The following is a 14,547-nucleotide window of genomic DNA, read 5'->3' as shown; positions in this document are numbered from 1 at the left end:
AGTAGAAACATCTTGCTCGATGACAGCTGATCCTATCAGAAAGCATTCTGTCATTGTGTGCCCGACTATCCCACAATATTACCCACACTGATAGTAATGGGACCTATGGTTTACATGCCTTGATCATGGAGGCATTACTGACTACCATGTGAATTACTAATCCCCTATCACTGTCAGTGACTGACCCCACAACAATGGACACCATGCCTCAAGGACCTGTGACTGAGTGACTATCTGATAGTGCAGCTTTGTTCCTGTGTGACTGACTGACCCTAGATAATGCGTTCAGCTGCTATGTAGCAGATTGGCCTTCTTGTTCCTGTGGTAATGGCAGGGTGGGGCCCACCACTCTGTTACAGACTGGATTCTTGTTTCTGATTGTGCTGGAGAGCTCCTTAACATTCAGAGACATTGCAAAATTTACTTCAATCCATCAATTGTTAAAGGTATATTTTACAGGAATGTTTTAAAAATCGTTTATTTATGATGCTGAAACTGAAGGCTTTGAAAGCTTCTTATAGATATCCACTACAGCCCCAATCATTGTGACATCCACAGACTTGCTGATGCAGTTAACCACATTATTATCCAGATGGCACAATGGCATCAGCGCCAGACTGTGGAGCGAAGGCTCCCGAATTCGAATCCAAGTCGGGCCACTCCGCGAGCACGCTTTCCATCCGTGCCGGGTTGAGCGCCGAGCTAGCCACTCGGCCTCAGGAAAAATACAAGGGTTGAGTCAGGAACGTTCATACCGTGACCCAGTTAGTCCAAAAGGAGACCAATCCTGACACCATGTGCCCAGACAAGAATGGCCGACTGTCTGGTGCGACACGATAAAAAAAATTTATCCGTAGCATTGAATAGATATAGTCACAGGCCTCCAGCCAGAGAGGCAGCCATTTACTACCACTCTCTGGTTTCTCCCACAAAGCCAATGTCTAATCCAGTTTACTCCCTCATCTTGAATGCCAAGCGACTGAAAATACCCAATAATACAATCCTGGAGTATATCATTGGAGTGGAATATTGACCAGTACAGGCACTTCAGCCCATGATCTTGCGCTGACCTTTTAACCTACACCAAAATCAATCTAACCCTTCCCTCCACATAGCTCTCCATTTTCCCCAATCATCCACATGCCTATCTAGATGTCCCTAATGTATTTGCCTCTAGCACCACCCCTGACAGTATATTCCATGCACCCACCACTGTGTGAAAATGCCTGCCACAGACATCCCCCCTTAAACGTTCCTCCAATCACCTTAAAATTATGCCTCCTCGTATTAGCCATTTCCACTTTGCGAAAAAGTCGCTAGCTGTCTTATGCACCTCTGCCCTGTATACTGCAGGTGGCCATAGATATGCTGACAATACCCATGGTTTTGGAATAGGAAGTCAAGATTCAAAACCAGAATTCAAGTTTGTCTTTCTTCAGTATACGGAGATAAAATGATTGTTACTCCAAATCTGATTCAGATGAAAAAAAAGCCTAAAACACAATAAATATAAAAGCAATCATATAAAACCCAATGTATGAGTAATTGTTGAATGTGACTGTATATCCATAGGATTAGCTTATATGTACTTAAGTTGACACTAGGTACAGGAGTGTCTGTACACAAGGTGACTCTGACAGGAAAAATACAGAGTCATATAAAATTACAGTACAGAAACATGCCTTTCGGCCCATCTAACCAGCGCTGAACCATTTAGACTGCCTACTCCCTGCACCTGGATCACAGCCCTCCATACCCCTACTATCCATGTACCCATCCAAACTTCTCTTAAAAATTGAAATCGAGCTAGTGTGCACCACTTCCTCTGGCAGCTCATTCCACACTCTCACAACTCTCTGAGTGAAGATGTTTCCCCTCACGTACCCCTTAAATTTTTCACCTTTCACCCTTGACCCATGACCTCTAGTTGTAGTTCCACCCAACCTCAGTGGAAAAAGTCTGCTTGTGGTTACCCAGTCTATACCCCACATAAATTTGTATACCTCTATCAAATCTCCCCCTAATCTTCTATGTTTTAGAGAATAAAATCCTAACCTATTCAACCTTTCCCTATAACACAGATCCTCCAGTCCCGGCAACATCCTTGTAAATTTTCTCTGTATTCTTTCAAACCTATTTACATCTTTCCTGCAGGTAGGTGACCAAAACTGCACACGATACTCCAAATTAGGCCTCACCTCTGTTATATACACCTTCAACATAACATACCATTTCCTGTGCTCAATACTTTGATTTATGAAGGCCAATATGCCAAAAGCTTTCTTTATGACCCTATCTACCAGTGCTGCCACTTTCATTGAAGTATGGACCTGTACTCCCAGATCCCTTTGTTCTACCACACTCCTCAGTGCCCCATCATTCACTGTGTAAGGCCTACCCTGGTTGGTCCTACCGAAGTACAACACCACAGGGTCCAAGAGAACACTTTTTCAGGCCCTGGGGATTTATCCACCCTAATTTGCCTCAAGACAGCAAACACCTCTTCCAGTATAATCTGTAATCCGTATAGGGTCCATGACCTAGTTGCTGCTTTAATTTACTTCTATAGATTCTGTGTCTGTCTCCCAAGTAAATTCCATTGAAGGTCTCCCCATCTCTTTTGTCTCCACACACAGATTACCATTCTAATCTTCTAGGGAACCAATTTTGTCCCTTGCAATACTTTTGCTCTTAAAATATCTGTAGAATCCCTTAGGATTCTCCATCACTTTGTCTGCTAGAGCAACTTCATGATTTTCAGTCCTCCTGGTTTATTTTTTAAGTGTTCCCTGCATTTCTTATACTCAAGTACCTCATTTGTCCCTGACTGCTATGCAACAACATTTTTTTTCTGAACCAGGATCTCAATATCTCTTGAAAACCAAGGTTCCTTAAACCTGTTACCTTTACCTTTTATTCTGACAGGAACATACAAACTCTGTACTCTCAAAATTTCACTTTTGAAGGCCTCCCACTTACCAAGTACACCTTTGCCAGAAAACAGTCTGTCCCAATCCACACTTGCCATATCCTTTCTGATACCATCAAACTTGTACTTTCTCCAATTTAGAATCTTAACCCATGGACCAGACCTATCTTTTTCCATATTTACTTTGAAACTAATGGCATTACGATTACTTGATGCAAAGTGTTGCCCTACACAAACTTCTGTCACCTGCCCTGTCTAATTCCTTAATAGGAGATCAAGAATCACACACTCCTGTTTGGGAATTCTATGTACTGATTAAGGAAACTTTTTTGAACACCTTAGACAAACTCTATCCCATCTAGTCCCTTTACAGTATGGGAGTCTCAGTCAACATGTGGAAAGTCAAAATCACCTACTATAACAATCGTATGTTTTCTTTAAACAGTCTGTGATCTCTCTACAAGTTTGTTCCACTAAACCCCACTGGTTATTGGGTGGCCTATAATATAGCCCCATTAACATGGTCAATGCTTTCTTATTCCTCAGTTCTACCCATAAAGCCTCACTAGACAAGTTCTCACCTCTGTCTTGACTGAGCACTGCTGCGACGTTTTCACTGACCAGTAGCACCATCCCTCCCCCTCTAATCCTTCCCGCTCTGTCATGTCTGAAATAGCAGAACCCTGGAATATTGAGCTGCCAGTCCTGTCCCTCCTGCAAATGAGTCTCAGTGATACCATAATTCCATGTGTTGATCCATGCCCTGAGCTCATCTGCCTTTCCTACAATATTACTTGCATTGAAATATATGCAGCTCAGAACATTAGTCACACCATGCTCAATCTGTTGATTTTGACTGAGGTCTTAACGACTGTCTCCACAACCTCTCCACTGTCTCCATTATCTGGCCTTCTGGTTCCCATCCCCCAGCAACTCTAGTTTTAAACCCCCCCACCCCCGTGCAGCACTAGCAAACCCTCCCGCTAGGATATTGGTCCCCTTCTAGTTCAGGGAAAACTGTCTCTTCAGTACAGGTTCCATCTTTCCTGGAAGAGAGCCCTATGATCCAAAAATTTGACGGCCTCCCTCCTGTACCATCTCCATAGCCACACATTAAACTGTGTGATCTTCCTACTTCTGGCCTCACTAGCATGTGGCATGGGTAGCAACCCTGAGGTCACAACCCTGGAGGTCCTACCCTTAACTTAGCATCTAATTACATGAACTCACTTTGCAGAACTTTGTCACACTTCCTACCTATGTCATTGGACCATGACGTGCTCACCCTCCCATTTAAGAACGCTGAGGACTCAACCCAAGATATCCTGGACCCTGACATCCGGGAGACAACATATCATCCAGGAATCTCGTTCTTGTCCACAGAGCCTCCTGTTCCCCTAATCACCAGAGCTCACCTCTTCTCTCTCCCCCCCCCCCCCCCACCCCTTCCCCTTATAAGGAAGATTGAAATCAACGAGGACGAGAGCAGAAGCCGGTGATGGGAGGAGGGAGTGTTTCGCGCCGTTTACCTGCATATGAATGGACTCTCACTCCCCCTTGCTCACTGCTCCTGGACAAATTTGCCTACATACTGTATGAATGGTTTCTCTCTCCCTCTCGCTGGATGCTGCCGGAGGACGGTGCCAGAGTACATGAGTCTTGGGCAAGGTGTAATTGTCGCTGTTTGTGGATTGTAGTTCATATTATGGATGTGTCTCTGGTTGGCTCCTTTTTGTTGTTGTTGCTGTTTTGTGTGTTTTTGATGGGGTCGGACTAGCCTGCAGGATAGTGAGAGACGCGGCGTTGGATTGAAGTGAGCTGAGCTGAATCTGCCTGGATTCTTTCATGTCTTTGTGATTTGGTGTTTTGTATTCTGTTTTTTCACTCGTTCTGTTTTTCTGTGTTTTTCTTGCCATTTGCACGATTTGTTCTTTTATTTTGTGTGTTGGGGGTTTGACGTTTTGTCAGGGATGTAATGTACTTTGATAATAAATATACTTTGAATCTTTGAATTCTTCCCTTCTGAGCCACAGAGCTAGTCTCACTACCAGAGACCCGACTGCTGTGACTTTCCTCTGCTAGATCATTCCCCCCAACTGTATCTAAAGCGATATACCTGTTGAGGGGGATGATACAGGGGTACTCTGCACTGGCTGTTAACTTCTTTTGCCCTCCTGACTGTCACCCAGTCTCCTGTGTCCTGCACCTGAAGTGTAACTGGCTCCCTCTGTCCAGTCTATTGCCTCCTCAGCCTCCCGAGTGATCTGGAGTTCATCCAGTCCTTAACGTGGAGTGTTAGAAGCTGCAGCTGGATGCACTTCTTGCAGGTGTGGTCGTCACGGACACATGGAGGTCTCCCTGCCTTCCTGCATCCTGCAAGAGGACCATTCAGCTATCCCGTCTGGTATCCCTACTGTTCTAACTGTGTAAATATAAAGAAGGGAAACAATAAATAACCGGGAAAGATATCTACCTACAGCTTTTTCGCTTTCTTCAAGCCTCGAAGAGCTAAAGCCTTTAAAAACCCCCATTCTCACACTCTCCTTTTCAACAATGGGTGCTCTGAAAATGGCCGCACGCTTGCCCCTGCCGTACATTAATTTGCTCTTGCCAATCAATCTGGATCGCTGATTTTCCGTTGCTCAAAACAATGCAAATCAATGCCTTGCGTACTCAATCGGTGCACGTGAGTGAGCTGTGAGTTCTCATGCTTCCAATCTCTGATTGGCCGCTGCTCAAAATACCAAAGTGCCGCAAATCAATGCCTTATATACTCAGCTGGTGACCCTGAGTGAGCTACACCTTCTCACGCTTCAGATTGGCTGCTGCTCAAGACACCAAACTGATGCGAATCACTGCCTTGCGTACTCAGTTGGAAAACCCAAGTGAGCTACGTTTTGCCATACTTCAGATCGCTAATTGGCCACTGGTCAAAAGGTGAAACTGCCGCAAATCAATGCTTTATGTACTTAATCAGCAAACCTGGGTGAGATGCGTCATGCTTCAGATTTCCGTTTTGCCACTGCTCAAATGTCGCAAATCCATGCCTTGTGTACTCAGTTCAGTGCACATGTGTAAGCTGCGTCTTCTCACGCTTCGATCGCTGGTTGTCCGTTGCTCAAAACACCAAACTGCCATGAGTTGATACCTTCTGTAATCATTCGGCAAACCTCAGTGAATTATGTCACGTCATCTCATGCTTTGGGTCGCTAATTTGCCTCTGCTCAAAACGCTGAACCGCCACAAATTGATGCCTTATGTACTCATTCGGTGGCCCTGAGTGAGCTATAGCTTCTCAGGCGTTGCATCTCTGACTGGCCGCTGCTTGAAACACCAAACTGCTGCAAATCAATGCCTTACATACTCAGTCGGCAAATCCGAGAGAGTTACGTCTTCTCACGCTTTGGATCTCTGATTGGCTGCTGCTCAAAACTGATAAAGTGACCCTTGGCAAGAGGCATATGAAAACAGTGTGTCAGTACTGGTATGGTGTGTGGAGTGTAAGCATAACGTGGCTGTGCAGTGTGGGATGAAGGGTGCTGAGGGGCTGTGCAGAGAGTGGCTGATGTGGGGTAAGTTAATGGGTGGAGTTGTTGATAGCTTGGGGAAAATAATTGCAACCAACTTCTTTCAAAATCTCAACCTTCTGTCTACTTTCAGGTGAAGAAGAATGAGCGCAAACGAATCTATTATCAAGACATGGATAGTAAGGTTACTGACAATTTGACCGACTACACTGATCGAATCAGAGTAGACGAGAACTACACCCTGACCATTGATCCCGTCAGGCTTCAGGATGAACAGGAATTCCTCTGCCAAGTTAGTGCAGGTCCTGCAGGCAATGGAGAAGCTGTAACAAAGCTCTACGTCTTTGGTGAGTTTGTTAGCATCATAGCATCATACGACATAGGAGCAGTATCAGCCACTCAGCCCCTCAAGTCTTATTTGATATTCAATCATGGCTGATTTATTACCCCATTCTTCTGTTTTTTCTGCATAACCTTTGATGCCCTTACTAATCAAAAACCTATCAACCTCTCTTTTCAGTATACCCAATAACTTGACCTCCACAGCTGTCTGTGGTAAAGAATTCCACAGATTCACCACACTTTGACTAAAGAAATTCCTTCTCACCTCTGTACTAAATGCACGTCTCTCTCTTCTGAGTCTGTGCCCTCTGGTCCCTCTCCCACTATTGGAAACATTCTCTCCACACCCACTCTATCTAGGCCTTTCAATATTTGGTAGGTATCATGAAGATCCTGCCTCATTCTTATAAACTCCAGTGAGTACAGGCCCAGAGCCATCAAATGCTCCTCATTTGTTAATCCTTTCATCCCCAGGATAATTCTCGTAAATCCCCTCTGGAGTTCTCCAGTGCCAGCACATTGTTGCTTAAACATGGGGTACAAAATTGTTCACAATACTCCAAGTGCAGTCTGACCAACACCTTATGAAGCACCCACATAGATTAATACATCACATAAGAGATCATTCGGCCCATCATACTTGTACAGGCTTTGAACCACTCATGTTCTTACTATTTTATGATTGACCTGAACTTTTGTCCTTTCAGATATTCATCTAACTTCTCTTGTGTTGACACTGCTTCCACTATTCTTGCTTACAAAATCCTTACCAGGCTTTGTCTATGAAGACATGCACCTTTTAAATACAAAGCAGTGTTGTACTGAACACAACGTGAAGACACCATTCTTCTGGACATTAACAATTGCATGCTTAACATTTTTATCCTTGGTGTTTTTTTTCCCAGTTTTTTTTAAAGTACAAATCCTCCCAATGTCATGAACACTTACGTACAGGTGTATAAGATGATGAGAGGTATTGATCATGTGGATAGTCAGAGGCTTTTTCCCAGGGCTGGAATGGCTAGCACGAGAGGGCACAGTTTTAAGGTGCACAGAAGCAGGTACAGAGGAGATGTCAGGAGCAAGTTTATTTTTACTCAGAGAGTGGTGATTGCATGGAATGGGCTGCCAGCGATGGTGGTGGAGCCGGATATGACAGGGTCTTTTAAGAGACTCCTGGACAGGTACATGGAGCTCAGAAAAATAGAGGGCTATGGGTAATCCTAGGTAATTTCTCAGATAAGGACAAGTTTGACATAGTTTTGTGGGCTGAAGGGCCTGTATTGTGCTGTAGGGTTTCTATGTACAGCCCTTACATACAAACCAGCATTTGGAAGATCAGTGGGATGGAAATGAGAAGCGAATTCAGAAATTGAAAGTGCAAAGGGACTTGGGAGTCCTCATGCAGGATTCCCTAAAGGTTAACTTGGTAGTTGAGTCAATGGTAACACAGTCAAATGCAATGTCAGCATTCATTTTGAGAGGACTGGAATATGACAGCAAGGATGTAATGCTGAGGCTTAATAAGGCACTGGTCAGACTGTGGTTAGAGTATTGTGAGCAGTTTTCAGCCTTTTATCAATGAAAGGGTGCATTGGCATTGGAGAGGGTCCAGAGGACATTCACAAGAATAATCCTGGGAATGAAAGTGTTAACATACAAGGAAAGTTTGATGGCTTTAGGCCTGTATTCACTGGAGCTTAGAAGAATGAGTGGGAATCTCATTGAAACATCAAATATTGAAGGCCCAGATAGAGTGGATATGGAGAGGATGTTTCCTATAGCGAGTATCAGTGCAGAGTGCTCAGCCTCGGAAAGCATGAAGTCCCTTTAGAATGGAGATGAGGGGGTGAATCAATTTAGCCAGAGGGTGAATCAATCTATGAAATTAATTGCCATAGTTTGCTGTGGAGAGACCAAGTCAATGGGTATATTCAAAATAGACGTTGATTGGTCCTTAACTAGTAAGTATGTCAAAGTTTGTGGGGAAAAGGCAGAAGAATGGGGTTGAGAGGAATAATAAATCAGCCATGATGGAATGGTGGAGCTGACAGTAGGCTGAATGGCCTAATTCTGCTTTTATTTCTTCAGATCTTATGGATTTGCCACCTTCTGTGGGGCTGCAGGCAACTGTTCTTGAAACTAAGTGGAATTTTGTCCCATTAAACCTAACAAGATTATATTCTATTTGACACACTGATATCCATTTTACAGATCCTCACTTGAGACACATCCTGCAGGACGGCAGCAGAGTCCTTTTACAAACACCTTGTCTACAGTAAAATCTTTTAAATAAGTATCATTATTAACCCAAGATTGGCTCAGGCTAATTTTGTTGTTATAAATTTTATAAAACAACTGCAAAACGAGATTTAAAATGTTTTCCCCAGATTATCTATTCCTATGGGACAATCAATCTGTGCAGATACCACCTGCTATGTGGGAATTTGGCTATATTTTTATGAATGGCTTTAGATCATAAGACCATAAGATTATAGGAGCAGAATTAGGTCATTTGGCCTATCAAGTCTGCTCTGCCATTTCATCATGGCTGATCCAATTTTCCTCTCATCCCCAATCTCCTGCCTTCTCCCAGTGTCCCTCCATGCCCTGACTAAACGAGAACCCAACTTCTGCCAAAGTCTTGGCCTTCATAGCTGTATCTGAAGAAACTTTTGGTATCCTCTCTAATATTATTGGTTAGCCTACTTTCATATTCCATGTTTACCTTCTTAATGACCTTTTTAATTGCCTTCTGTTGGTTTTTAAAAGCTTTCCAATCCTCTGTTCCCAGTAATTTTTGCTATATTGTATGCCCTCTCTTTGGCTTTGACTTCTCTTGTTAGCCACAATTGTGTCATTTTGCCTTTAGAATACTTCTTCCTTATTGGGATATATCTATCTTGTATCTTCTGAATTGCTTCCAGAAATTCCAGCCATTGCTGCTCTGCCATCATCCCTGCCAGTGTTCCTTTCCAATCAATTCTGGCCAACTCCTCTCTCGTGCCTCTGTGATTCCCTTTACTCCACTGTAATACTGATACATCTGACTTTAGCTTCTCCTTCTCAAATTTTAGGATGAATTCAATCGTATTATGGTCACTTTCCCCTAAGGGTTCTTTTACCTTAAATTCTTTTATCAATTCTGGTTCATTGCACATCACCCAGTCCAGAAGAGCAGATCCCTTAGTGGTCTCAACCATGAGCTGCTCAAAAAGCCATCTTGTAGATATTCTAGAAAATCCCCCTCTTGGGATCCAACACCAACCTGATTTTCCCAATCTACCTGTATATTGAAATTCCCCATGACTATTGTAATGTTGCCTTTTGAGCATGCTTACTACTGTTTGGGGGTCTGTATACAACTCCTATCAGGGTCGTTTTACCCTTACAGCTCTATCCACAATTACTCAACACCTTCCGACCCTATGTCACCTCTTTCTAATGATTTAATTTCATTTCTTACCAACAGAGCTGCACTGCCCCCCTCTGTCTTTCTGCCTATCCTTTTGGTATGTGTATCTTTAGACTTTAACCTTTAATCTTCTTCCAACCATGATTCAGTGATGCCTTCAACATCATACTTGCCAATCTGTTACAAATTCATCTACCTTATTCCATATACTGCACACATTCAAATATAACACCTTCAATCCTGTATTCACCCTTTGATTTTGTCTGGAGTTTACACTGCAACTCATCCTGTTGACTGCAATTTTGCCCTATCATCAGCATCTCCTCGCTAGTAGTCTCACTACCTTTGTTTGTAAACCAACTACCTGCCCACACACATATTGGACCCCCTTGGGTTCAAGTGTAACTCGTCCTGATTGTAGAGGTCATACCTTCTCCAGAAGAGATCCCAATGATCCATAAATGAGTGGGAACTTGATGACGGTGAGGACAATATGAGTGAGGTTGTTGTTCTGGAGCACATTGATATTAAGGGAGAGGAGGTGTGGGAGTTGTTAAAATACATTAGGACGGAGAAGTCCCCGGGGCCTGACGGAATATTCCCCAGGCTGCTCCACGAGGCGTGGGAAGAGATTGCTGAGCCTCTGGCTAGGATCTTTATGTCCTCGTTATCCACGGGAATGGTACCGGAGGATTGGAGGGAGGTGAATGTTGTCCCCTTGTTCAAAAAAGGTAGTAGGGATTGTCTGAGTAATTATAGACCAGTCAGCCTTACGTCTGTGGTGGGAAAGCTGTTGGAAAAGATTCTTAGAGATAGAATCTATGGGCATTTAGAGACTGATCAGGATCAGTCAGCAAGGCTTTGTGAAGGGCAGATCGTGTCTAACAAGCCTGATAGAGTTCTTTGAGGAGGTGACCAGGCATATAGATGAGGTGGATGTGGATGCAGTGATCTACATGGATTTTAGTAAGGCATTTGACAAGGTACGGTAGGCTTATTCAGAAAGTCAGAAGGCATGGGATCCAGGGAAGTTTGGTCAGGTGGATTCAGAATTGTTTTGCCTGCGTAAAGCAGAGGGTCGTGGTGGAGGGAATACATTTGGATTGGAGGGTTGTGACTAGTGGTGTCCCACAAGGATCGGTTCTGGGACCTCTACTTTTCGTGATTTTTATTAACAACCTGGATGTGGGGGTAGAAGGGTGGGTTGGCAAGTTTGCAGACGACACAAAGGTTGGTGGTGTTGTGGATAGTGTTGAGGATTGTTGAAGATTTCAGGGAGACATTGATAGGATGCAGAAGTGGGCTGAGAAGTGGCTGATGGAGTTCAACCCAGAGAAGTGTGAGGTGGTACACTTTGGAAGGACAAACTCCAAGGCAGAGTACAAAGTAAATGGCAGGATACTTGGGAGTGTGGAGGAGCAGAGGGATCTGGGGGTACATGTCCACAGATCCCTGAAAGTTGTCTCACAGGTAGATAGGGTAGTTAAGAAAGCTTATGGAGTGTTAGCTTTCATAAGTCGAGGGATAGAGTTTAAGAGTCGCAGGGTAATGATGCAGCTCAATAAACCTCTTGTTAGGCCACACTTGGAGTACTGTGTCCAGTTCTGGTTGCCTCACTATAGGAAGGATGTGGAAGCATTGGAAAGGGTACAGAGGAGATTTACCAGGATGCTGCCTGGTTTAGAGAATACGCAATATGATCAGAGATTAAGGGAGCTAGGGCTTTACTCTCTGGAGGGAAGGAGGATGACAGGAGACATGATTGAGGTGTACAAGATATTAAGAGGAACAGGTGGAGTGGACAGCCAGCGCCTCTTCCCCAGGGCACCACTGCTCAATGCAAGAGGACATGGCTTGAAGGTAAGGGGAGGAAAGTTCAAGGGGGATATTAGAGGAAGGTTTTTCACTCAGAGAGTGGTTGGTACGTGGAATGCACTGCCTGAGTCAGTGGTGGAGGCAGATACACTAGTGAAGTTTAAGAGACTATTAGACAGGTATATGGAGGAATTTAAGGTTGGGGGGGTGGGGTTATATGGGAGGCAGGGTTTAAGGGTCAGCACAACATAGTGGGCTGAAGGGCCTGTACTACGCTGTACTATTCTATGTTCTATAAATCTGAACCCCTACCCCCTGCACCTGTTCCTCAGCCATGCTCAGTGGTACGTAGCACAGGCAGCAATCCAGAGATTGCTACCCTGGAGGACTTGCTTCTTAGCTTTCTACCTAGCTCCCTGAAATCTCTCGTCAGGACCTCCTCACCTTGTCTACCTACGTCATTGGTACCAATATGCACCAGGATTTCTGGCTGCTCCTTGAGAATGCCATGGACCCAATCTGAGACATCCCTGATCCTGACACCAGGGAGGCAACATCTCATCTGAGTGTCTTTATCATGCACATAGAACCTTGTCTCTGTTCCTCTGAGTAAAGAACCTCCTATCAACACAGCATTCCTCTTCACGTCTCTGTTCTTCTAAGCCACAGCAGCAGACTCTGTGTCGGAGACCCAGTCACTTTGGCACTCCCGGTAGGTCGTTCCTCTCAATAGTATCTAAAGTTATATACTTGAGGGGAACTACCACAGGTATACTCTGCTCTGGCTGTGCATTTCCCCTCCTCTTGACAGTCACCCAGTTACCTGTCTCCTGCAATCTGGGGTGACCACCTCTCTGTAGCTCCTATCAATCACCTCCTCATTCTGCTGTATGAGTCAAAGGTCACCAAGCTGCAACTCCAGCTCCTTAATATACATGTTCTATCAAAAGCTGCAGCTTGGTGCACCTGGTGCAGATGTGTTTCTCCGGGAGAGTGCAGGTCTCCCAAAATTCCCACATGTCACACAGTGTGGAAAACACTGGCTCAGGAGCCCATTTTCACTAAACTACAATGGCCTAACAGATCAGGATGAAGAAATTAGAACAGGAAGAGAGAAACTTACCAGATATTTTTACCTCACCCAAGCCTGATGGGCCAAGCCACTCAAAACACTCACAACAATGGCTGCTCTGCTTGCACTTGTGTAATTTTTATTTGCCTTTCTAATGCCTCTTCCTGATTGGTTGCTCCTTAATTCAGAGCAACAGCTGCAAAACTCTGCCTTTTAAATCTTGATCGCGGGCCCTGTTTGAAAGGTAGCTCTTTTTATGCACAGCCTCTTGCTGATTGGTCGCTCCTCAACTCGGACAAAACTGCCGCAAAGCTCTGCCTTTTAAATTTTGTTTGCAGTCGTGACTAAAAGGTAGCTCTTTTTATGCACCGACTCTTGCTGATTGGTGGCTCCTCAACTCAGAGAAAACTGCCGCAAAGCTCTGCCTTTTAAATCTTGATCGCAGCCCTGTTTGAAAGGCAACTCTTTTTACGCACTGCCTCTTGCTGATTGGTCGCTCCTCAACTCATGGAAACTGCCGCAAAGCTCTGCCTTTTAAAACTTGACCATGGCCCTGACTGAAGGGTAGCTCTTTTTGCGCACCCCCTGACCTTGATTGTCCAACTCAGGATCAGAAGCCTGTTGCAACCTGGGGAAACCCCCTACAGACTTTACAACTGCTTTCTTGTGGCTGGTTGGTTGTAAACAGTTCATATATAAGCTTTCATGAAAACAAAAATTGTTGGAAATACTTAGCAGGTCAGGCAGCATCTGTGAAAAGGAAAGCAAAGTTAATATTTCAGGACCAATGCTCTGAAACGTTAACTGTTTTCCTCTTTGTGTAGATGCTGCCCGACCTGCTTACTGCTTGCAGCACTTTCTATTTTTACTTCAGATTTTTAGCTGCTGCAATTTTTGCTTTGGTTTTCAAGAGCAAAGCTTCATTTTTTATAGCTGCATTAAGGTTGATACAGCTGTATTTAGCTGTAATGTTTGCTTCTGTGTAACCAACATTTACTGATTCTTTTGGCAGGTGCACCAGACGTGCCTGAGATAACAAAAATTGAAAAAACCATATCAGTAATGGCCTCAAGACCAGAGGAGGTATGGAAGGCTAATGGCTGGCACTTAGTTGTGTTTATATTTAGACATTTTTATTGTGCAAAGTAATTTCAGAGGTATTCACATCCCTTTGAGTTTAAAAGCAAACTTCAGTACAGGTTCTCTTTCAGTACCATTATAAAAAGAGACCTTTCTTTCCACAGAGTCTTGAGTTTTGTCATTAACTGACACAGATTTATCACAAATCAGCAATAGTATCATTGAATGTTAGTACTGTAAGGAGCTAAGTAGATGAATACCTGTTCCTATAATCCTAACCCCACAAATTTTGAGCATCTGTTTTAAGGAATATAGTTTAGTCAAGTTATGTGTCGCAAGTAGATAGCAGGCCATCATATTTTTGAAA

The 14,547-nt window shown here is 43.9% G+C and overlaps 1 protein-coding gene across 3 annotated transcripts in view; it reads left to right on the top strand.

Annotated features, from left to right (window-relative positions):
- The window catches only part of LOC132385156 (cell surface glycoprotein MUC18-like), a 149,905-nt gene that overhangs the window by 108,521 nt on the left and 26,837 nt on the right, over window positions 1–14,547 (top strand). For all 3 annotated transcript variants that reach the window (XM_059956977.1, XM_059956978.1, XM_059956980.1), the window contains 2 exons: window positions 6,590–6,803; window positions 14,113–14,183. In XM_059956977.1, the coding sequence (XP_059812960.1) occupies window positions 6,590–6,803; window positions 14,113–14,183 (285 nt within the window). The remainder of the gene's footprint in view (window positions 1–6,589; window positions 6,804–14,112; window positions 14,184–14,547) is intronic.

The sequence above is a fragment of the Hypanus sabinus genome, chromosome X2 (assembly GCF_030144855.1).
Source record: "Hypanus sabinus isolate sHypSab1 chromosome X2, sHypSab1.hap1, whole genome shotgun sequence".
In the NCBI taxonomy this organism is placed as follows: Eukaryota; Metazoa; Chordata; class Chondrichthyes; order Myliobatiformes; family Dasyatidae; genus Hypanus; species Hypanus sabinus.
The sequence above is the reverse complement of the archived record's forward strand: the minus strand, read 5'-3'. Positions and strand labels throughout refer to the sequence as shown.